The sequence below is a fragment of the Phyllostomus discolor genome, chromosome 9 (genome assembly GCF_004126475.2).
Source record: "Phyllostomus discolor isolate MPI-MPIP mPhyDis1 chromosome 9, mPhyDis1.pri.v3, whole genome shotgun sequence".
Taxonomy (NCBI): Eukaryota; Metazoa; Chordata; class Mammalia; order Chiroptera; family Phyllostomidae; genus Phyllostomus; species Phyllostomus discolor.
In genome coordinates this window covers 12,335,277-12,358,932 of record NC_040911.2, presented here as the reverse complement: position 1 = coordinate 12,358,932, position 23,656 = coordinate 12,335,277, and the positions used below count along the sequence as shown (strand labels likewise).

At 39.9% G+C, this 23,656-nt stretch overlaps 1 protein-coding gene across 1 annotated transcript in view; it reads left to right on the top strand.

The window, feature by feature from the left end:
- WDR7 (WD repeat domain 7) overlaps positions 1-23,656 on the top strand; it is a 291,161-nt gene that overhangs the window by 34,023 nt on the left and 233,482 nt on the right. Inside the window, 6 exon segments of the mRNA XM_028524165.2 lie at positions 718-863; positions 1,214-1,316; positions 3,565-3,706; positions 3,959-4,207; positions 4,977-5,197; positions 19,971-20,166. Coding sequence (XP_028379966.1) covers positions 718-863; positions 1,214-1,316; positions 3,565-3,706; positions 3,959-4,207; positions 4,977-5,197; positions 19,971-20,166 — 1,057 coding nt within the window.

The window sequence follows — 23,656 nt, the reverse complement described above, 5'->3', positions numbered from 1 at the left end:
TTCTAAGACCAGGGCTGTCGTCCTCATTCTGTCACTTACTGGACACATGACCTAGAGCAGGTGATGGAACCCTCGTTTGCATCCGGGTCCTGCCTGTAAAGTGGGGTGGCAGCACCTTTCCGCTTGCTTCCTGCGGTGACTCTCGGAGTCATCTGAGAACGGTGGCCCCGGAAGGTCAGCAGCCTATGTCGCTGGTGACATCATAGGAACACTCCTTTGTGAGAATTATTAAATAATTAACCGAGTCTATTAACTTTCTATTTACAGTGTTTTGGAACATTGATGTAAAGAGGTAAAGTGAGGTAATTCCCCCGTTAGTTAGGAGGTATTCTGATGTCAAAGTTACTTGTTAGAAAGGTCACTGGACAGAAAAAAAAGCAGGAGTCATCACCGTGCATTCCAGAGGCTGGTTCCCCGGTACAGTCGTTCTCTTGATGAGACAGGCTGAGGATCCCGGCCTGCAGCCAGCCCGGCTCCCCAGGTCCTGGTCTGCGGTCCCTCCCCCCAGCTGGGCTCCTGCTGGTGCTTCCCTCCTGACGTCACTGTGCCCCGAGCTCACTGACAAAACGTCTTTAACTGGCTAGCAAACTTGAAAGGCCTGAGGAGGTTAAATAGAGTCTAGAAGATTTTTTCCTGTTTTTAAAGTAGGAATGTGGCCGCATCTTACTTAAAATGACTCCAGCGCAGACCAGACTGTGAACTTCTTGCTCCTTGTAGGTGTTCGACGCTGGAGACTATTCCCTGCTGTGTTCCGGGCCCAGCGAGGACGGGCAGACGTGGACTGGCGGTGACTTCGTGTCGGCAGATAAAGTCATCATTTGGACTGAAAATGGGCAGAGTTACATTTACAAACTTCCTGCCAGGTATTCAATAAACAATAAGTTAGCACTTTGATCACAAGCAAGATTCTGAATTGGGGGTATAGCCTGGAAATAGGAAAACATGTATAGTGTAAATATTTAATTAATGTAGGTAAAAAAAAATCTCAGACCTTCTTGAGTTAGATGAGTAATTGCAATTTAATTTCTAAGTACAAAAATTAGGTAGGTTTTTTTTTTGAAATGGTATTTTAATGGCATTCATTAATTTAATGCTAAATTAACTATAATTTAAAAAACCATTTTTTTGTTCATGTCAAAGTCCTCATCGTGTGGACTGACAAAATCCGCAGGGTCGGCATTTTAACTGGATGTTGTGTTTTCCTCCCTTTCAGTTGCCTTCCAGCCAGCGATTCTTTCCGCAGTGACGTGGGGAAGGCGGTTGAAAATTTAATTCCTCCCGTACAACACAGCCTCTTGGCTCGAACAGATAAAGAGGTGAGAGTATTCTGGTATCATTTATAGTTGATAATTACATTGAACATTTTTCATAACTATATTTTTGGGTGCCTTTTGGTAGCTCATCATTCAAAAGGTTCAATACGTTTCAAGGCACTGCGTTAGACACTGTAAAACGCTTTGACGTGGTCAGTTATAGGCACAATTTTAATATTTGCATGCCTTAGACATATATTATGCCTACAATACAGCATTCATCATTCTCTGAGAATACAAATGATTTAATGCTGAATGTAGTGAAATGACCTTTATGATAAAGTTTGTATTGAGGGTGTGCATTTATTTCACGTGTTCATGCAACTGTAAACATGGTGACAGATGGACCGTCCCTGTAGAGGGCAAACATCATCACGTAATAGTGCTTACTAACAGCAGTTCGTTATATTTCAGCAGGGCATCGCAGTATCTCCCCCAAAAACAAGTGATTTAAATTATTAGACTTTAGAAATGAAGAATAAAAGAAATTTTTCTCTATTAAAATAGAAGTTTATTATGATTTCTTAAAACTTGGTTAATATCAACTTAAAGTTGAACTGCAACAGCTTCGTACTGAGTTTTCAACTCTTAGTACTGGGTCTTCACTAGTAAGAAAGAAGCTTTGGTTTTGGAACTAAAGTTTCCTTTATACCTGGGCTTCCACAGCTTTATCTTTCTGAAAATTTTGTCCCATCTTTACGTGGAAAGACGATCGGGGAAGGGAATTGCTATTTACCATGACTATTTTGAACATACAGAACTTACACGTGTGTGCACGGTTAAGGTCGTCTGCGACCCATCCTGCCTTCTCTCAGCTTCAGCTTCCACTCGCTGCTCCCCAGCCTAGGCGGGCACTCCCAGTGGAAGTACGGGGTGGGGGTTTTACAGAAGGTATACACAAACAAAGCAAAATAAATACATTTCCTGTTCCTTTAAATAGCAGCTCCCCAGTACATTTTAAATTAAAAGATATCATTATGTGCTATGAGGCACTCATTTATTGAAATACAGAATATTGATTATTACAGCTGCCATAGCAACTCCTCCTTGTTCAGCATGTTATCGATGAAAACATTCAGTGATTTTCAGGTTTCAAGAAAAGTCAAATAATTGATTATGCTGTGTGTGTGTGTGTGTGTGTGTGTGTACACGTATTTCCAAAGGCTAGTGCTTTTTAGAGTAACAATACCAAACATGTAATTAGGTTATTTGTTAACTATAATTGTCAAAACCAAAGTCTATTTATTATTGCTTTTCAGGATAGGATTCTGTGCTTTAATATTCAAGTATCTGTGAATTGATACATCTAAACTTTAATTTTAGGAATCTACCACTATTTAGAATTTCAGATAAATGATCTTACTGAAGGCACAAGATCTTAAGCAGAAAACAAATTTGTTTTATAATGAAAGTACACATAAGACCCTAATGAATGCTTTTTCCCCCTAGTAGTTTATAGCTGACATATCGGGCCAGGTTCAAATTAATTCTGTGGATGTAGACAAGTGGAATGTTATATGATTAGCTGAAGAATATCCTCCCTTGCAAGCATGGAGCCCTCCAGTCGCACAAACTTGGTATTTTAATTTTGCTGCTGTTTTTAGTGACTCATCAGGAACAGGCAAAAGGCTAGGATTAGCCAGTTCTCCCCTTTTTACCTTTTGAATGGAGACTACTTTTTAGTAAAGAGTGCAATGTCTTTGTATTAATTATTTAATAATGGACAGTTAAATAAATTGCATTATTGTGGCGACCAATCAGATTTGTTTTTTGTTAATCCTCACCCAAGGACATGCTCACCAATTTTAGAGAGCGGGAAAGGCAGGGAGAGAGAGAGAGGGAGAGAATCCATGTGAGAGAGGTTACCCTTGGTAATATGTACCCAACCAGGGATTGAACCTGCAATCTTTTGGTTTATGGGATGGTGCTCCAACCAACTGAGCCACACTGGCCAGGGAGACTAATCAGTTTTTATAAATCAGCAAAAAAGAATATAAATAACTAATTTTATAGAAAGACTATAAATATAATTTTTACTTGTTTGTGTTATACTGGATTTGAATATTAATTGACATGCAAATCAATGCTACAGAATTACATGAAAATATTGTTGAATACTCATGCTATAAATGGTTTTCTTTACTCTGGTCCTGAGGCAAAGTACTTAGCATCTTTGTGTGAAAAAAATGTTAATGTGTAAAATATTTTGTCTAAAACGTTAGCTAAAATGTTTGAACAATTTTTTTTTCAGCTGCTCATTTGTCCTCCTGTCACTCGGTTCTTCTGTGGAGCCAGCGAGCACTCCCATAAACTGTTAATTCAGGGAGATTCTTCTGGAAGGTTGAATATTTGGAACATATCAGACACTCCTGGTAAACAGGAAGGTGAAGAAGGTAACAGTAAGTCAGGTACAGCAATTTCTTAATTCCTCGTTCTTGTAATTTAGCAACCTAAATACTAACCACTGACTAACAGGTGTCATGTCGTGTCATTTTCTTCTTAAAATTATAGCTGGTGACAATTATCATTCTTTGGTATATTACTAATTCAACTCTAAGCATGTTTATTTTAATATTTTTTATTTTTTTCTAACATGCGCAATGTTGCTTTTCTTTTTTCTTTTATACACAATCAAACCTCCACAGGATTGGAAATAACAACTTCCGTCAGTTTGCAAGAGGCATTTGATAAGCTTGTTCCTTGTCCTGCTGGAATTATAGATCAGCTGAGTGTGATTCCCAACAGTAACGAGCCTCTTAAAGTGACCGCGAGCGTGTACATACCAGCCCACGGACGACTCGTGTGTGGCCGCGAAGACGGGAGCATCGTCATCGTGCCCGCCACCCAGACGGCCATCGTGCAGCTGCTGCAGGGGGAACACATGCTCCGAAGAGGTAGACCGCAGCCCTGCCCGCGTCGGGGGGCCTGGAGAGCTCTGGGACTGCGGTGCCAGCAGTGCTGGTGCGCCCGGCGCTCAGCGGATGCAGTGCCTCAGTGCCGCCGTTAGGGGGCTGTGCAGTTGCCAGAGCTTAGTGTGCAGATGAGAAAATACTTAGTGCCCGTTCTCCGAATAAGGAGCATTCTCAGTGAATAAAGAAGTACCCAATTTTATCTCTTTGATGCATATTAATAGACCCATTTACTAACAGTTACCTCTATGGGTTACTAAATAATTATCAATATTGTCCTTAATACCATTAGTCTTTTAGAACAGTGCTCTCCAGCAGAAATATATATATATATATATATATATATATATATATGTAATAATGAGTGTAATTTTCTAGTGGCCACATTAAAAAAGTAAAAATGAAGCAGGTTAAGTTAGTTTTAATAATATATTTTACTTAACCTGTATGGCAAAACTACTTCCATTTCAATGAGATAGTTATCGTTATTATTTTGTGTATCTGAGGCTATGAAGTCTCATGTACATCTGACACGGACAGCGCGTGGGAGTCTGGGCTGGCCGCACTCCCAGTGCTCAGTGGTCTCACTTGGCAGGTGGCTGCTGTAGTGGACGGAGCAGTTTTAGAAGACAGAGTCAGAAGCCTTTTCTTTGCTGAAATGTGTAGCTCTTTTGACAATGCTTGTTTACTGTTGTTTGTTGAAACTTTGTAAGACTGTTATTTTCCCATTTTAAATCCAACACCTCGTTCGCAGGTTGGCCACCTCACAGAACTCTCCGAGGTCATCGGAACAAAGTCACATGTTTGCTATATCCTCATCAGGTCTCAGCTCGCTACGACCAAAGACACCTGGTATCTGGAGGTGTGGATTTTTCGGTCATAATCTGGGACATATTTTCTGGAGAAATGAAACACATCTTCTGTGTACACGGTGGCGAGATCACTCAACTCCTAGTTCCACCTGAAAACTGTAGTGTAAGTTGACCCAAACAGATTACTTTACTGTGGGAGAGTGGAGTTATGTTGCTGTCAGGCTGCATGGAGGTGGAGCCTAGAGCCACTGAAAAGAAACGTGACAAGAGAATTCACAAAACTCTTCTAATTTTAAAACGAAATAATGGCAGCATGTAAAGATTAGGCAAGGCCATGATTATTTACTGTTGGGCACATAGAAACAGAAGATGCCGGTTGTGGTTTTCCTTGTCGTTGGCTCCTAAATAGCATGGCTTGCCCTTCAAACATAGTAGCAGTTTAGAATGTGTTTACTGGGTGGAGCTTCAATTTTCTGTTCAAAATAACTTTAATATCCCCAAAGACCTTCTAGAGTCTCATTATTTTCAGGTCTATCTGAACAAAAAGGTAAGTAAGGTATACTTTGGTAGAAGCAAAAATAGCCATCGACACTTATAAATAAGTAGGGCTTGTTTGTATAAACAGTTATTGTGTCGAGGGAAAGTATATCAGGCACTGGGAATGATCTTGGAACCTTTCGTGCATCCCTTCGTGAAAGCGCATCGCTTTCTCAGTGACGTGTGTGTCAGGCCGCGATGTCAGATATGAAACACACCAATTCTAGGCGTGTGAGACTTTATGAGAGCTTCAGATTGATTAGCAACAGACCTGTAATTAGTTAATTAAGAACTTGTTTGTGTGATTAGCCGCCTTTGTGTGTGTATTCACTATCTCACACTCACATGCATGCACACGCACGCACACACACACACACCATCTTCTTGCGCACATATTTCATGCTTATCATAATCTGCTCACTGTCACAGTAATGGTCTTCTTGAACTGAAAAATATTTTACTTGTTTATCTGCAGTTTCACAGGGTCTTATTTCAAAACCCAAGACATGTTTCTTGGCCTTTCTGCCCATTTAATTTCCCTGATAATGTGTTTTATCTGTGTAGTTCTGTCAGGGCTAGATTTTGATCTGGGATTGGTGGCTTTGTAAGAAGTCCTAGTACCAGCGTTTCTCTGTCATGTTTTCTGCCGGATTTGACAATTCGGGGTCTTAATCATTCTCTCTCCTTTTTTTTATTCCTGTCTTTTCCTTTCCTTTTCTTCCGCAATTGGTGGTTAGTTTCTTATCTTTATCCCTGTGAAAAATTCCCATGTACTTACTTGAATAAGCAATTGTATGTCATATTTTAGTGAAATAGGTGATACTTTGGCACTCATAAGTGATAGCACTGTTACAACCCTGCCCTAAACTTTATTTTACAGTAGTTTTGCATTGTAAAGAAACATGAACATTTTTATCCCTGACTACTTTTGGTGGCCTAATATTTTGATGCTGAAACTCATTATTTAGATTATTTTTATCAGTTTAGAACAACCATTTTTGATGTGGGTAATTTTTTAAAATGTGAATAAAACATTTGGAACATGCTGTTCATATATAATTATGTGTACGGTTTAAGGGAAAATTTGCTCCGAGGGGTTTACATGAGGTCACGGTTCCTATTTGAATCACATTAATATGTCCATGTTTTATCCTACGTGTTGGCATGAGCGCACTTTCTGGTGAAGTTTTTGAAAATTTTAAGTGGTAGTTAAGAAAGTGTGTTTGACCAACTGCATTTAAAAATAGTTCTTGGTCAGGACACTACTTAGTAGACACGCGTGTAACTGAGGAGGGGACGGGCTCCCCAATAGGCCAGGAGAGGGCCAGCGCGCTGCCAGTCGCCTGGGGGATGTGGACCAGAGAGACACAGACCAGGTGCTTGGGAAAGGGCGTGTGAGCTGCAATTTACCTAACAGTAGAGACTTTCGTGTTTGTGATGGACCTTCTAAAGTACTGGTGAAGACAAAGCTGATTATTTAACCAGTAAATAAGGACTGCCTAGTTAATAACCTTTTCATTTAAATGTGCTTAAAGATCTAAGAACCTAGCTGATTAAAAAAAAGGCTAGAACAGAATTTGGTATCTGCTAAATGTTTAGCAAGTGACTCTTGCTGAAATTAAAGCTGACCATATGATATACTGACTCTAATGCTTGAATTTGAAATGCCGCTCCATAAATTGATCCAGTGTCTCTTTTTTAGCAGAAAAATATTTTTATTTTAAAGTTGTAACTGGTAGTTAGAAAATTATGAAATTGACTAAAGATAATGATTAAAGATAAATACTGAAAAGTTTGCCATCTGCCTTTTTGATGAGAAGAGAATTTGGTATTTATCTTAGGTATATTCAGAGGGAAGTTAGATTTTGACTTCTTGCAACTTTTTTTTCAGGGAGGGGTGTTTTAAAACAAATGTTAGTTGTGCTTTTAAAATTACTTAAATCATAATTAAGAATGTACAAGGTTGGTGATTTTTGTATTCTTATTTTGTAAGAAATAAAATAGAAGGTTGTTAAGAAGTAGGAAGCAGAACCATTGCTTGTCTCCTGCTTAGGCACCGTCTGCACTGTCTAGTGAGGAAAAATGACACCCTCTGCCGGGTGGAGAGGGTGGTGCCGGGTGGAGAGGGTGGTGCCGCTGGAGACGGGGATCTTCTCTCACACACCTGTGAGATTTGACTCTGGGACAGGTGCTGGGGCTTGTAGTTTGGAGATCTCTAAAATTAGGGTATTTGCCTTTCCTATTTCTTTTTAAGCATGTGGAATATGGAGAAAAAAATTTAGTTTAAGGTTGTTGCTTTTTTTCTTTTTGGTGGTTTAGGCTCTGGATAAAACAAAATGTACTGTATGAAAGATAGATGATGTACACGTGAAAGAAAAAACGTGAAACTATCTATTTACACAGTACTTGAATAAAATATAGTAAATAAAATATATAAAGTCCTGGACCATTTTTGTTTGTCATTCTAAGTTGATTGTTTATAAATGAATGGTTTTGACCTTATAAACTATTCAGTTATGATACTTATTAGGCAGTTTTAATAAAATTTACATTTAATTTTATTTTTATTTTATTATTAAATTGGATTTCCACTTCAAATATTCACATAGATTTTTTTAGAAAAATCTTTTAAAAAATAGGCTTGCCAAATTTTAACTGATTTATTTGAATTTTAACATGCACTTGGAATATAATATTGCACTTGTAATGTGCACTTGTAAACTAATATTATTTACTGTGGTTTCTTAAAAATATTTTATAAACAGGTAATGATGCACACAGTAGGAAGGGCAAAAGGTAGTAAAGGTTATGCATGAAAAACCCGTCTCCTTCCCCTGCAGTTCTCCAGCCACCTGGTTCCCTTAACCCCGAGTGCAGTGGCTTGTGATCCCTCAGAGACTTCCTGTGCTCTGTTTTAATACTTCAGAACTGTATCATTTTAGTTTAATCTTACTCAAGTAGCTAATACATTTAAACAATTCAGTGGTTAGAGATAGAATGCTTTTTAGATTTCAAGAGCAGTCCGAGGTGGGTTTGAGTGAATTTTCAAAATCTGAACTCGAGGCGGTTGGGAGCTACACGAGTGCAGCAGGTGCCAGGGAAGTGCCAGGAAGCGAGCCACCCAGAGGGGGGCCGGTGCTGTCCGAAGCAGGAGCCTTCTGAACCTCCAGCAGCAGGGTTCCACAGTTGCAGGTGGGAGCCACCCCATCTCTTCCCTCCCACCCTCCAGCCAGGCTATTTACCTTTCCTGCGTATCCATCCTTTTCCTTTTACTGTAGCCACTCATATGAAGGAGTCCACTCTCCTAGACTGAAGAACGTTTTATTCTCACATAGTTTATTTGTTTATTTTCAGAGAGAGAAACTAGGCTTTGGAAAAAAAATTAGGAGACGAAAATTTTAAGAATCAACAGTGCTTTGAAAATTTTTTTTCTTAATAAGCCAGGTAGATAGGATTGACCAGAATGAAAATTCAGAAAGTTAAAAAATAACCCCAGTGACCCCACGGCATAGTTCTTCACAGTCGGGCTGTGCCGATGCCTTTGCACCGAGCTCTCCACGGTTCCTCCATCGGTTCGTGCTGCAGGGGCTGTGTGCAGGAGTGTGGCCTCTGACACAGGGCCCTCTGTCTGTGATGCAGTAGGACGCCATTTATTTCCATTTTAAATGCAGGCAAATCTCTGCTATGTATTTCTGGGCATAGGAATAGGTAGTGAAAGCACTAAAATTAAACTGAAGAGAGCTTAGTACCAGAATAGAGTCAGCTTTGGAGTGAGAACAATGAGTATGGAAGGGAACAAAATGTTTTATTGACTTTTAGTAAGCATATTTAATATTTATTTTCTTCTCTAATTGGCATGGATGATTGATCTATCAGAGCTCTTTGCTACTGCTAGAACTTTATTCAGAACAGAATTTTTAGAAAATGTTTCAAAATTAACTGTTAGTACCAATAATATATATGTTTCTCTGTGTAATATAGACTGTTCTTTAATAGATTAGGTTTTTAAAAATTATTTTATTGTTCAAGTACAGTTGTCTGCATATACCCCCACTGCTCCCCCCACCCCCACCATCCCCACTTTAATAGATTAGTTTTAAAAAATGATGATTTTTTCATTTATACCATCTTGCTAAACATTTAAGTTCATATAATTTCCCAAAGTATCCAGAAGGGGGCAGCATGGGTTTGTGAAACGGGAGTGCCAGTTACCTAACCTGAGTATTAGAGTTTGTGCCTTCATTTGACAGTATCAAACCCTTAGCTCCTATGGAGAGATGTAATAATGTGAATAGTATATGTGATTATGTATATACAGTTTGTCTAATGTTCACAGCTGGTAAAAGCAATGAACAAATGAGATTTTCTTTTTAATATAATGTACTTTTCATTCTGAAAAACTACCTAAAGTTTTTGCCTGAATTAGCTCTTATCTTCTTAAATTTGGACTTTTGTTATTGTTTTAATTTGAATATTACAGTTGAAAAAACAATGTCTATAACTATAGCATAGTCTCGGAAGCCAAGCAGGGTAAATTTTGTAAATGTAAGTTGAGCAAAAGCCAGAAGCAGACCTATCATTAATTTTCTACAATATGTCACAGTAGACACAATGTTATGTAATATTCTTTTTTTCTCCTTAAACTTACTAGTAATTCTTTTAGATTCTGAGGTCAAATGTTTCTATGTATTCAGTACTGTCTTTTTGAATTGATTTTTATTCTCTAAGTTAAATAATGCATTGTTGTATAAAATACAGACATTTTCTAAATATGGTCTGGTCATCTCTCTATGTTACTAAGTATATTCCAATATAATTTTTAATGTTATTTTATAGTTTAGTTTATTGAATTTTATCAAAATTTTAGAATGTGGGGGGGTGAAAATTAGTATAGCTAAATGCTTTTGCATATCTGCAAAATTTTTTAGGATAATTTCTTAAATATGTAATTGCTGTTTAAAAGGGCATGCTAATTTTTAAAGGCTTTTGGATAGGTATTGCCAAATTGCCCTTCAGATGCTTAAGAATAGGTTTATGCAACCACCAGTGACTCCCTTGATTTCTCCACTATCCCGTTTACGCTCGTGTAGATCTCGCTCGTTTTCTCGGCCTGTCAGCGGCCGTGTGCAGAGGGTGTGCGCGTGCACAGCGCTCGTTCTCCCCTGAAAGCACGGGTGTGCTTACTGACACCAGTGCTGTGCTGGTGGTTCATTCTGATTAATTTATGTTTTATTCTTTATAACTTTATGTTTTCCAGACTTTTACCACTATTACTGTTGTACGTAAGATAAAAAGAAGAACATTTCCCTGCTCTGCATATCTTCTGGGTGTTTAACTATCACAGCACACCCTGCACAGGAGGCTGGAACCGCCCGTGACGCCCCAGGAGAGTGTCGGGGAGGGGCCTCTCCTCGGTGGCAAGGGAGGGAGACGAGGGAGATGGCGTGCCGGGCCTGGCGGTGCTGCTGTGGTGCCCAGCCCTGTAGGAATGTGGGAGCTCCTCTCTTTAGGGAAGGTTCCTTTGGATCTAACATCATATCCTGGCTAGGAGGGAAGGTGACATTGGCGTGAAATTCACTTGAGTGATAGTCTGAGATGATGAGGTGCTAAACTTTGTGAATGAAATGGTTGATTATTTTAACTTTTTTATTTTGGGCTGAAAAGGCAGTATGACACAAGGCAAGGACTAATTTTCCTGGAGTAACTTATCATAAAGTGATTCCAAAATGATTTTAAATTTCTTTTAAAATGGCAGAAATTATTAGAAAAAAATAACTGACCTTTAAGGTACCTATTGAACTAGGTACAGCATATTTTTGAGTAATTGTTTATTTAGCGAATATCTGAGTGCCTGCGCTATTCCAGGTGTTCGAGGACCAGGCATATAATAGTGGGTGTGGTCCAGGCCCGACCTGATGGAATTTCACCTAACACGGGAGCCAGACTAGAAAACAAGCCGTTATGATGCGGCATCATAAACATTCTGACGGATCTGTTCTGTGGCCTCCCCGATCACAAGGCCCTGCGGGAGGTCCTAGAAGCAGTATTTAGTAAGCCAGCTCTGGGGGTTTGGGAAGACTTTCAAGACGGGTGATATTTATGTGGATTTATTCATTTCTAAGTGTACTTGAATGTATTCGGATGTATTGAATGTATTTGGATGTCTTAGTTTTGTAGATGTGTGTAAAACCACACGTATGTGAACAGCCTCTGTTTGCAGAGGCACTTAGCATGGCGCGTGCCGTGGGAAGCACCGGGAGCCTTGAGACGCCGTTCTGACTAGCACCCGATGGGCCTAATATGGCAAACGCTGACAGGAACCTGACCTGTGTGTGCATTCCTTTGAAAATAATGACCAAGAGATCAGAGCAATGGGTGTGTATGTATGTGACACCATTAGGACCCTTTATGGACCTTCGCAAAGCCTTCAGCAGCATGACCCCCGAGGGTCGAGGGGGAGGCTTGGCTCCATTTAGTGCTTTGCTTGGGGTGTCAATGGTGGGCTGGACACACTTCTCTTGCCCAGTGGTAGACACTGAAGATTGGGTTTCTCTGTGTTCTTTGATGTAGACTTAAAAGCAAGCCAGCATCCTTTCTAAACAAAGAGGTATTTTTGGTGTATATATTCTATTAATTTACCGCTAGCAAAGTGACACAGTTTCTTGTAGCATCTTCATTTGTGAAAGTGGAGGCAGTATTTATTAACCCACTTGTTTCCATGAGAAAGGAAGAAGTAGTTCACGGTTCTCTCAGAGGTGGGTAAATTCGTTGTTCTTTTCTTGTAAGGATACGGGTATGAGCGGGACATATAGGTGGGTGCCAAGCGGCGGATTCAGAGTTACAAGGTCAGATGGATGGTGCCATTCAGGTTCTAAGGGAGGAGTCCATACGTAGAAAGGGCAGGACCGTCAGCCGCGAGGAGTCCTAATTCACTGCACTCTGGTGAGCGAGGCCCTGCGCTATAGAACACACGTGTCCCTGAGTGTCTGCAGCTCCGGCTCTGGGTGTGGGGATGGGCGGTAACCTTAGACAGTTGACTGGCATGCAGAAAAGGGGAAAAGGGCAACACTTTCCAGTTTCTTAAAACCTTCGAATATTTTCAGAGTCTGAAGATTTGGCTATCTCAGTCTCTAAGCTAACAAATTATCTCACTTATTTAAAAAAAATCTTTTTTCTCTGATTTCAATCTTACATTAAACTCTTCATTTATTTTATATTTTTAAAGATTTCATTTATATATTTTCAGAGAGAGGAGAAGGGAGGAGGAAAAAGAAGGAGAGAAATATTGATTGGTTGCCTCTCATTCGCCCCCAGCTGGCTACTCGGCCCACAACCCAGGCATGTGCCGTCACTGGGAATTGAACCAGTGACCCTTTGGTTTGCAGTCCAGTGCTCAATCCACTGAGCCACACCAGCCAGGGAGAATTCTTTTTTTTTTTTTTTTTTTTTTTTAATTTATTTATTATTTATTTTAGAGAGGGAAGGGAGGGAGAAAGAGAGAGAGAGAGAAACATCAATGTGCGGTTACTGGGGGCCGTGGCCTGCAACCTAGGCATGTGCCCTGACTGGGAATCGAACCTGCAACACTTTGGTTTGCAGCCCGCGCTCAATCCACTGAGCTACGCCAGCCAGGGTGAGAATTCATTTTTTAATTTGTTGTTTTACTAATAAGGGAGCAGTCAAAGAAAGGTGAAGTTCTAATTAGCCCACTGTTTCTTCATTCCTTCATAGTTATCTTGTATGTAGTGAATGAATGAAGGTATTAAAAATAGTCCCTAAAACTCTTAATTTCCATAATTACCCAATTAGAAAAAGCAATCAGTGTTTTTGTTTGACCACATGGTCTTATCTCTAGAATAGCTGTTAAAACAAACACCTCTCTCTCTCTCCCCCCACCCACCTCCCTTTCTCTCCCTGCCCCTCTCTCTCTCTCTCTTTAAAGAAGGATGGGCTATGGATTGCTGAAAAAAATTTTGATCTATGATAGTTTTGTGAACGTGTGGAAATGAAATGAACGTTTGTAGGCTCTTGTCTTCCCCTTATGCAGGACATGTAAAGGTGATGAACGATACATGTCAAATGCACATTTACGTTCTGGGAGGCACAGATGACGGCTGGGAGGGGAGTGGGGCTGACTTGTGAGTGAAGGAGTTGGCCGTGCAGAGCTCGCCTCTCAGTGGGCACACTTAAAGGGAGAGAGAGGCAGGGGTTAGTGCTCAGATATTTAAAGAATATGCAGACAGGGAGGAAGATTGTTTGGGCAGCTAAGAGATTGCCTCTGAAGATGGTATGAGGGAAAAGAAGAATTTAGGCTAGCAAACAAATTAGCGAAACCGGAAAAAAATGCCATCTACCCTGGGAGCCGTTGGAAAGCAAGTCATCTCCCCGGAGAGCCGGTGGATGGGCTGAACTAGCTGTCTCTTGATTTCTGTCATTCACGGCAGGTGCTCAGGGGCAGGTTGCAGAGGGGCTTCTGGGAATGGCTGGAAATGAAGTCTTGTAAATGCTCAGGTCAGGCCGCGTGACCTGGGCGGTGTGTTCCGACTCCATCAGCTTCTCCGATAGCTTGTGGCGTTCTGCTGCCCAGCACTGATGTTCCGTGGAGACTATTTCCTGGCAACTTCGACGAGACTTTGTTTGGTTTAGAATGAGAATCCTTTGAAAAATAAGTATTTAACCTTGGAATAATAGCTTTGGTCCAGTATCTTCCTCCCTTTCATTTTACTATTTCCACCTAAATAAAAAAGTAGTTTTTACTTGGCTAAATATTCTGTTGCTTATTGTCAGCCTCGGCTTTTAATTCACTCTTGAATTGATGCATATTGCTTCTAGGGCAGAATTAATAGTGTTCAGAACGTGAATTTGGTTAATTTTCACCTATAAAGCACCAGCCAAGTTGATAAGATGCTTAGTCCATGCTGTGCAAGTTCTGTTCCGTGACAGTGAAAAATTTAAGTGGCATTGATGTGTTCGTTGATGCCAGTGGTTGCTGAGGTAGAATATGGGAGACAGTTAATGGGGGTATGGGAATAAATTATTAGAGCTTTTTTATGTCATTTTTAAAAGATTTTTTATTTATTTATTTTAGAGAGGGGAAGGGAGAGAGAAAGAGAGAAAGAGAATCAATGTGTGGTTGCCTCTCACATGGCCTCCACTGGGGACCTGGCCTGCAACCCAGGCATGTGCCCTGACTGGGAATTGAACCCGCAATGCTTTGGTTCGCAGCCCACGCTCAATCCACTGAGCTCTGCCAGACAGGGTATGTCATTTTTTTAACATTAAAAAAATTAGCTTCTGAACATCTACGAGACGGAAGGACATCGGTGCCTCGCTTATTTCATACGGCAGATGGGCACATGCCGGCGTGGGGGAAGGGCAGGCCCGCCGCCACGAGCGCAGTGACGGCGCGCTCTCACGGGGCGTGCTTCTAGTGAGAACGCGTGTGCTCCGGGGAGCTGCAGGTCCTGTCGCGTGGCTCTTGACCCAGGGCAGAGAAAGTAAAGATGGAGGATGTTTCCAGTGAAAATGAAATCTTTTCATTAGCCACATTATGAGGTTCAAACGGTGGTCATTTGATCAGTCTGGCAGGAAGGCATCTAAAAATCATAATTATATAAAATATGTGTATCCACTACATCAATAAAACCTTTTTAAAGATACATTATTGTACCTGGAGGTATCGACTAATGCTAATATGAAGTTGAAGTTGTTAGCAAGACATTTATGAAAATGCTCCATTTCATCTTAAATTTGTTCATTTTAACTTTGAGGCCTCCTTTTAAAATATATATACTATTCTTGTTCATGTTTTATAGTATACATGATTTATTGGCAGAGAACAGATATAATTTACAAATATACATGTAGTGGGAATACATTGCAAAGCTTTGTAATGAATGGGTGTATAATCAAAAAAGTTTGGAGCATAAATGCTTTTCAAATAATTTAAAGATATGAGATTTACATCATTTTGTTGTTTTACTATTTTAAGTATACAATTTAAATGTCTTACGCATTATTTTGTTATAATACCCTGATATTAAATAATGTTTTCCAGTTGAAATGAGAAGAAATGAAATACAATGGAATTAATCAAATTATAGAATCATTCATTGTCAGTGAAGAAAATGTTCAAGCCAAAATCTTTGGAATATAGTAATAGTAATAATAGTAATAATAATAATAGTAATTCCATTCATTTGTGGGGAAGCTGGGTCTAAATCCAAAAGAGATAGGAGTTACAAAATATTCTTTAAGGAGTGCTTCTTTAGCAATTTTGAGTACAGATAAGAAGAAACCAAGTTAATTGTGTTTTAGCAAATCTTTTAAGTGCCTTCATTTAACAGATAGCTGAGAATTATTTATCATTACTCTGTCCATTGTTGAATTAAAATTAATACCAAAGTGGTGCTTGAGAATGGTCTTTTTCCATCTTACATTTAAATAGGTTAGACATTTGCTTTGTTTATACCATTAATTTGTTTTCACACAGCCTGCAGAGGTAACCATCAACTCAGAATTAATTAGTGGAATCAAAATTAATGAGGTTTTACTGTACTGGGCCATTTCCACTGCAGCCAGTTTTCTTCACACGATCTGGACTAGTGTTTTCTCGAAAGAAGAAAAATTAGATTTATTTTAATCCATATTTAAAAAGCAAAGAACCATCTTTTCTTGTGAGTTAAGTACCTCTAATAACTATGCTTTCTTGGGCTTAGTAATATTGATTTTTTTTTGTTTTCGGTTTTGATTATTTTGGCTATTTCCAGACTGTTGCTTATTACAGTGAAGCCGGAGTTAACTCTTCAGATGCCTATTTTCCTTTACAGGAGCAATATATCATGTTTATTTTGGATCTTTTTTTTTTTTGTGGGTAGATTGTGTCATTTGCCAATTTCCATCATGATTGCACTGTATGAAAGAAGAGCAGGACTTTTCTTTAAAACATATTTATGTAAATATATGTGTTACAGAGAATCCATCATGTGCAAACTAAAAGCTAGAATTTTTGGAATTGTAGTTCTTTTTTTCCCTTCAGAAAATTACACCTACTTATTAAAGCAGATCATATGATACTATTTAATATTTGGTGTGTATGTCCTTTATTTTTACTAATAAGAGTGATAACGTAAAGCTTTTCAATCTTTTTATGAGGATGGATTGTGTTTTCTTGAATTTTTGAAGTTGTCCACCTGCACCTACGTGGGGAGGGAATGAGTTTTGACAGGGAACTTACAGGATTTGATGCAGAAGGTCAGGCTTCTCCTAAGAATGGGGAAGCCTTACTTGTTTGTTTAATGTCTGCAGTTGTAAACTACAGTGAGAGATATTGGTCAGTTTTCTGTGATCTCAGATGTTGCAATCTACCGTAAGTTGAACACTGAACACAGTAAAGAATATTTGTAAAAATTCACTTAAAAAAAAACAACAACGGAGAAACAAACTTCACCCTGACTCCTGCCTCATTTTCTCTACTCTTTAAAAAGGAAAGATGAGAGTATGTGAACATTAATGAAATGACAGTGGGCTTGGGGCTAGCAGGGAGGCTAGTTTAGGGGTATGACTTTGACTAAGAATTAGCTCATTGTAAAGAAGATTCTGGAGAGTTTGAGTCTAAGTAGCAGAACAAACATTAGTGATGGGTGCTGTGCATGCTGGGGCAGACCAGTGTTTGACTGACGTGTGAACAGGTGGAAAAGTAATGCAGTTCAGGAATTATTCTCTTTAGGTTTTTATTTTACAATTTCAGTCGACATATAGTATTATATTGGTTTCTGGGCACAACACAGTGATTAGAGATTTTGGATAACTTATGTAGTGATCAGTCTGGTAAGTTTAGAACCCAGAACTATTGGAAATATTCTTTTAGTTAATCACACACAAAGAAAAAGGTTGCTGTTAGATTTCTGTTTCCTCTGATGAAAGAAATACATTAAGTGACCACTTTTTGGCAGATTAGTGTTGCAAAATTGGAAATAGCAGTTAACCATTAATGTAGCATATCATTCCTTTTCGTAAGTTGAATGATGCATATATTTGATAACTACAAAGCCAGCACTAATGGTAATCTGTAGAAATGCAAAGCACCATTGTATTATCTTGGGTTAGCAATGCATGTCTGGTGAAACTCCCAAATATTTTATGTAGTGTGAGATAACCAAAAATAAAGGCATATATTACTATGGTATATATTTTACTCTGTTTTACTGTACCATTGTCTATATTTAAATGAATTTGTTGTAGTTTGTCACTTCATTTTGATTTATTACTTAGTTGTAAAGCTAATTTTTGTGTGCCATAAGTCACCTACCCTCCCATTCCTTTATATATCCTTTTAAAGAAAGAAATCATGTTATGTGTTTTAATTGAATGCTTATTGGGAAACATGAACTTAGTAAGCTTAACAAATTATTGTTTAAGAAAGGTCTACATGATGCTTTAGTAAAGGTTTATAATATGATCTTTCTGAACTTAATTTTAACTCTTAACATTAGTAAACACATGCTATGTTTATTATAGCATTTAAAACATTCATAAAACAAAAAGTACAAATAAAGCAAACACAAAACAAAAAACTAAAACACCTAAATTTAAGAAAAAAGTTAATAGGTAAATCTTAATATCTTTGTTTTATCTTTGCTTCATTCAGAAATTGATTTTAAGTTGTTACAAAAAAGAAACATTACTCAGTAGGATTAAAAATAAAGCTAACCTTGGTGGGAAAAGAATGAGAGGAGAAAGGAGATGAGGCCACGGAGACTTCACGTGCAGAAATGTATGTCCAAGATCTTGAGCCGTTACGGATAGAAAATTGAGACCTGAGTTTCTTAGTAGCCAAAACATAAAAGGAACTAGTTATAGCACTTTTCCCAAAAGTGTGTTCTTCAAAAACTAGGTCTTGCCCTGGCCAGCGGGGCTCAGTTGGGCGTCGTCCTGCAAACCGAAAGGTCACTGGTTCAATCCCTGGTCAGGGCACATGCCGGGGTTGCGGCTTGCCCCCAGCTGAGGCGTGTACAACAGGCAACTGATTGATGTTTCTCTCTCACATCAGTGTTTCTCTCTTTCTCTCTTCCTCCTTTCCCCTCTCTCTGGAATCAATAAAAAAAATTAAAAAAAGAAAAAGAAAACTTAGCTCTTATAAGATTACCGTGGTCACATAAACCTGGAGATGAGTGATAGTGTGTCCTTCTTGTACAGATAATTAGATGCACATCTACATGTTAAAGGCTCTTGGAAGTTCTGGGGATAAAAACAATGGTAACTTGTGTTTCCCATTGTATATTTGGCCACCTCCTCCCTTTAAAAAAAAATCTGCTATCTGTCAGCATGTCTCACTCAGTGAGATACACCAGTCAGGGAGCTAATCTTGAGCTGAGAGAGAACAGGCTGTTCTGCTTAAGGGAAGCCCAGCAGGGTGAGGTTGGGAGGCTTCCCCTTTGGGTGGCACAGAAGAGGTGCTGTATGTGTAGAGGAGTGGCCCTCTTCCTCAATAAGTAGCCACAATGTATACAATTTTAAGTTTAAACTATACAAGTTTTAAGGCAACTGTTTCCATATGGTTTCACCTTCGCATGAACTGAAAGCATAGTCTCACAAGTCACTAAAAAGTTAAGTTTTAAATTGCTTATCAATTGTCTCAAAAAGTGAAAGGCTTTAATTTTTAATTTTCCAGGTCATGGGTTGTGTTTTCTGTTGCTAGTGGAAAATCTTTACCATCTTTGTTCCATTATTCATCTTTCACCTCGTTCCAGAAAGGAATTGAAGGGCCCGAACTAGAGAGGAGCAGGAAAGACACAGCAGCATATTCTAATTGGCCGCTGCGTGTGGGGGTTGGCGGTGCGCCTGCTGACATTATAGACAGAAGCCGTGAAGCACATCTCCTGATAATGCAGAATGTGTGTGCTGCTGCAGAAACGGTCGTGGCAGAGGGGCCGTGGGGTATTGTTTTTGAGCACAGGAGCAGGGAAGGGCCTGGGCCTAAATGACAGTCACAAACAGAAGCGCCGGGGAAAGCAGCCCCAGCCGCTAACAAAGGCAGGTTCATCCTGTGGAAAGAGAACACATAATAACAGATCAATTTTTTTTCCCAGCTCTGCCTGCTCGTATACAGCAATCATGTTAGTAAGGTCATCTTCACACTTAACAGCAGATTTTCCAAGGCATCTTTCCCACTCTTAATCTAGGATTAATTTAGGATTTTTTTTTTAGGGCTGTGATGATCGAACTGGGTGTTTCGCGTATAATACGAAGGAACATATTTTCAGCACAAGCACATATCGTGGCCGGTTTTCAGGAGCAGTGAACACTGTGTCCTTAATGTTGGCTTAAGTCGTGGAGGACAGGATCCCTTTTATTCTGAGTGGAGTCTGAATATAATTAAGGCTTATTCTTCGTTTCAGGCGAGGGTGCAGCACTGTGTCTGCTCGGTAGCCAGTGACCACTCGGTAGGACTGCTGAGCCTGCGAGAGAAAAAGTGCATTATGCTGGCATCCCGCCATCTCTTCCCCATTCAAGTGATCAAGTGGAGGCCCTCGGACGACTACCTGGTAGTGGGCTGCGCGGACGGCTCTGTGTACGTCTGGCAGATGGACACCGGTAAGAGCAGGGGCTGAGAGAGAGACTCGGACATTGCACGTGTGTGTTCTATTTCCCAGAAATTAAAAACCTTCAATATGAGGGAAGAAAGCCCGGAAATGTAACAAGATCGCTACTTTTACTTTTGATTGCTGCTTTTTCTAAGGGCTGTACTACACTGAATACTGGGGCTTGGCCAGTCTTCAGAGGGGTGTAATGGAAGACAATGTACACGTTAGGACAGATGTACAGATAATAGACCGCCCAAAATCAGTGATTTCATATAATTCATAAGGCAAGATGTGAGCAGGATAAAGAAACCATTTTTGCCTCAGATTCAGAAACAGTGGAAAAAAAGAGAAAACCCTCTTTTATTTGAATAGCAGAAAATCAATACTGGGCAGTTAATAGCAGGAGGTGATTGAAATGAAAGCTTTAAGTTCTAGGGAGAACCTTTAAAATTTCAGTTTCCAAGATTTTTATGTATAAGGCATACTATAGAACAAGTAATGCTTAGCTTAAAAGTATAGGCAAGCGATATATCACGTTGAACATAGTATCTCCTTGTCCCTGGGAAGTCTTTAAGTATGGACCTAAATGTGTTTATTAGTTTAAGCTTTTAAGAACACATTTTAGTCTACTTACGTAATCACGTGCCAGTGGACTGAAACCCGTTTGAAGCAGTTCTTGTTGAAATCGCAGCATGTACACCTTTCTGCCCGCACTGTGGTGTGGTCGGAGTTCTCTTAACCTCCATTGGATCAGAGCTGGGCTCTTGGAGACCTTTTCTTTCTGAGTTCTCGCTGTAGCTGCCAGAGCGAAGGCAGCCTTGATGAGACAGAGCCTTCTTGGGGGGGTGTCAAACGGTTTTTGCATTTATCTTTTCTTTTTGTTGTCTGATCATGTAGGAGATGCATATACCTTTTGTCAAATTTTAGAGACAAATAGAAAAGATGAACCCTGATCACATTGCTAAGGGGCGAACGTTAACATTTTGGCATATTTCTTCCTCGTCTTACTTCTGTGCGTTTTTAAAGCCAGAATTGCCGTTGTATGACACATGCAAATTTGTACGCACGAAAGGCGTGCTTTGGTGTCCTCTGGCTGCACCCCGTGTGCCTCGCAGCACAGGCGTGGGTTTGCTGACGTGGTCCGCCCCACTGACCGGCTGCACCGAGTTCACCTTTGGTTCTGGAGTTAGGCCACTCGGTGTGAGTTTAGAACTGACCACTCGCTGGCACTGTGACCTGCAAGTCCTTAGACTTTTGTCCCTCAACTTTATCTGCAAAATGAAGACGAGAATAGTTCCTGTTTTCTAATGTTGCTGGGAGAATAAAATGTCACAGTGTCCACCCGTGGTGCATGCAGTACACGTAACATGTGTGTGTGCTTGTGTACATGCAAGTTTCTCTGTGTGTACATGTGTGTGTGTTATTAAACACACTACTTGACTTGTTACTTTGTTGAACTTGGGAATATATGACCTTTAGAAATTAATATTAAATAAAGTTCTTACAGCAGTAATGACATGCATAAAATGCTCTTTTGAAACACTCAAGATATTAATTAGCTGTTATATCTTAAATAAAAAAGTATGGTAAACTTGTTTAGGACTTTTTTTTAAGATTTATTTAGTTTTAGAGAGGGAAGGGAGGGGGAGAGAGAGAGAGAAACATCAATGTGTGGTTGCTGGGGGCCATGGCCTGCAACCCAGGCATGTACCCTGACTGGGAATCGAACCTGCGATGCTTTGGTTCACAGCCCGCGCTCAATCCACTGAGCTACGCCAGCCAAGGCTTTTGTCTAGGACTTTTAAAAGTGAAATAAATATGATAAAGGAAGGTGGTATTTATAATTTTCCTGAATTTTTCAAACATATGCTTAAGTAATGACACTTGAAAATTTCAAATAGTTTAAATTTTATATTCCTTACTAAAGACAAAGTTACTTTTCCAGGAATTTCCTAGAAGGAAATGACAAACGGCCCCTGTGGGCATGGCTGGAGGGTGTTATTCCCATAATTAGCTTAGTGTAATTAAGCCCATTTTAGATTACACAATATATAATATTGAGAACTCAGAATTCTGACCTTCAGGAGGATTTTTGGTAAACTGTTAGTCAATAGGACTGCTAAATTGAGATAACAGCGGGGAAGCAGAATTTGTTTTGGACATCAACCGCAATAGGGAGTGTATACACCCTCTTTTCCTCCTTGCTGCTCAGGCTCTAACTAGTGATATGGGAGTCTCCAGGGAGTCAGTTAGGCACATCCAGGAGGTATCGACATTATTTATTTATTAAATTTATTTATTTATTAAATAAATAAAAAATGAGGCTAAGTAAATCAGTCCCAGCCAAAGTTTGATGTATGAAATGTATTAAAACTCCGAGGAGGCACTTTATCCCTCTTCTCAGTGTTCCGGGAGGGCATTTTTACGAGCGAAGCCGCCCTCCGCTGACACTGCTCATGCACAGAGCGTAATTTTCTGTTTGCTCTTGAATCGTACTGATGTCTCTGCCTTGTGCACACTTTGAAATGTGTTTCTTGCCCTAGCTGGTGTGGCTCAGGGGATTGAGCGTCAGCCTGCAAACCTAAGGGTTGGTGGTTCGATTCCCAGTCAGGGCACATGCCTGGGTTGTGGGCCAGGTCCCCAGTAGGGGGTGCACGAGAGGCAAACACACATTGATGTTTCTCTCCCTCTCTTTCTCCCTCCCTTCCTTCTCTCTAAAAACAAATAAATAAAATCTTTAAAAAATGTATTTTCTTTATACTTTCATGTAGCACTTTCTTTTCATTGTTTTCCCCTTGAGATGGGTAGTTTTATCTCCAGTGATGACTTCCTAATGAATAGAGTTTGGAGCTAGTCATAGAAAACCTAAGTAGAGAGATAGAAGTTCAGAATCTTTTGTTCTTTTATTGTGTCATCTTTATTAAATGCCAAAGTGATGTGGGTGCCATGGCAATTGGTCTTCTGTCACGTGTCGGGGTAGTCAGAAGACGAGTCAGACAGCAAGCCGCAGGGGTGGCCAGATGAAACCCCGTTCCCACCTAGGAACTCACTGAAGGTGGGCCGCTGGCCCAGGCGGCGTCTGCCCCCACCTGGAGCTGCTGTGTGCTTCAGCCACATCCTCACCTGTCGTGTTCCCCATCAGCACGCCTCGTCCCCCCCACAGGTCTTTGCCAGGGTCCGAATCCTGTCTGTTTGGGACACCGTGGCATGCTTTAAGTAATGACTGATGTTACAAGATGCTCTTTTTATCTGATCAGTACGAAGCCTCAACAGCATTCTCCTCTGCCTATTTTGATTATCTTTACTGGGTAACGACAGGGATTTTCACATCATAAGCCTGTTTCTGTAAGGACAGTTATTAGGTGTTTCTGTTCAAATGCAAACACCAAGAGTGCTTGCCAAATATCACTACAAGTTAGTGTGTGAAGTCTTGGCAGTTTACTTCACTCTGTTATCACTTTTAACATGTATTCTCTGTCCCTTCGGCTTTTGAAAATATT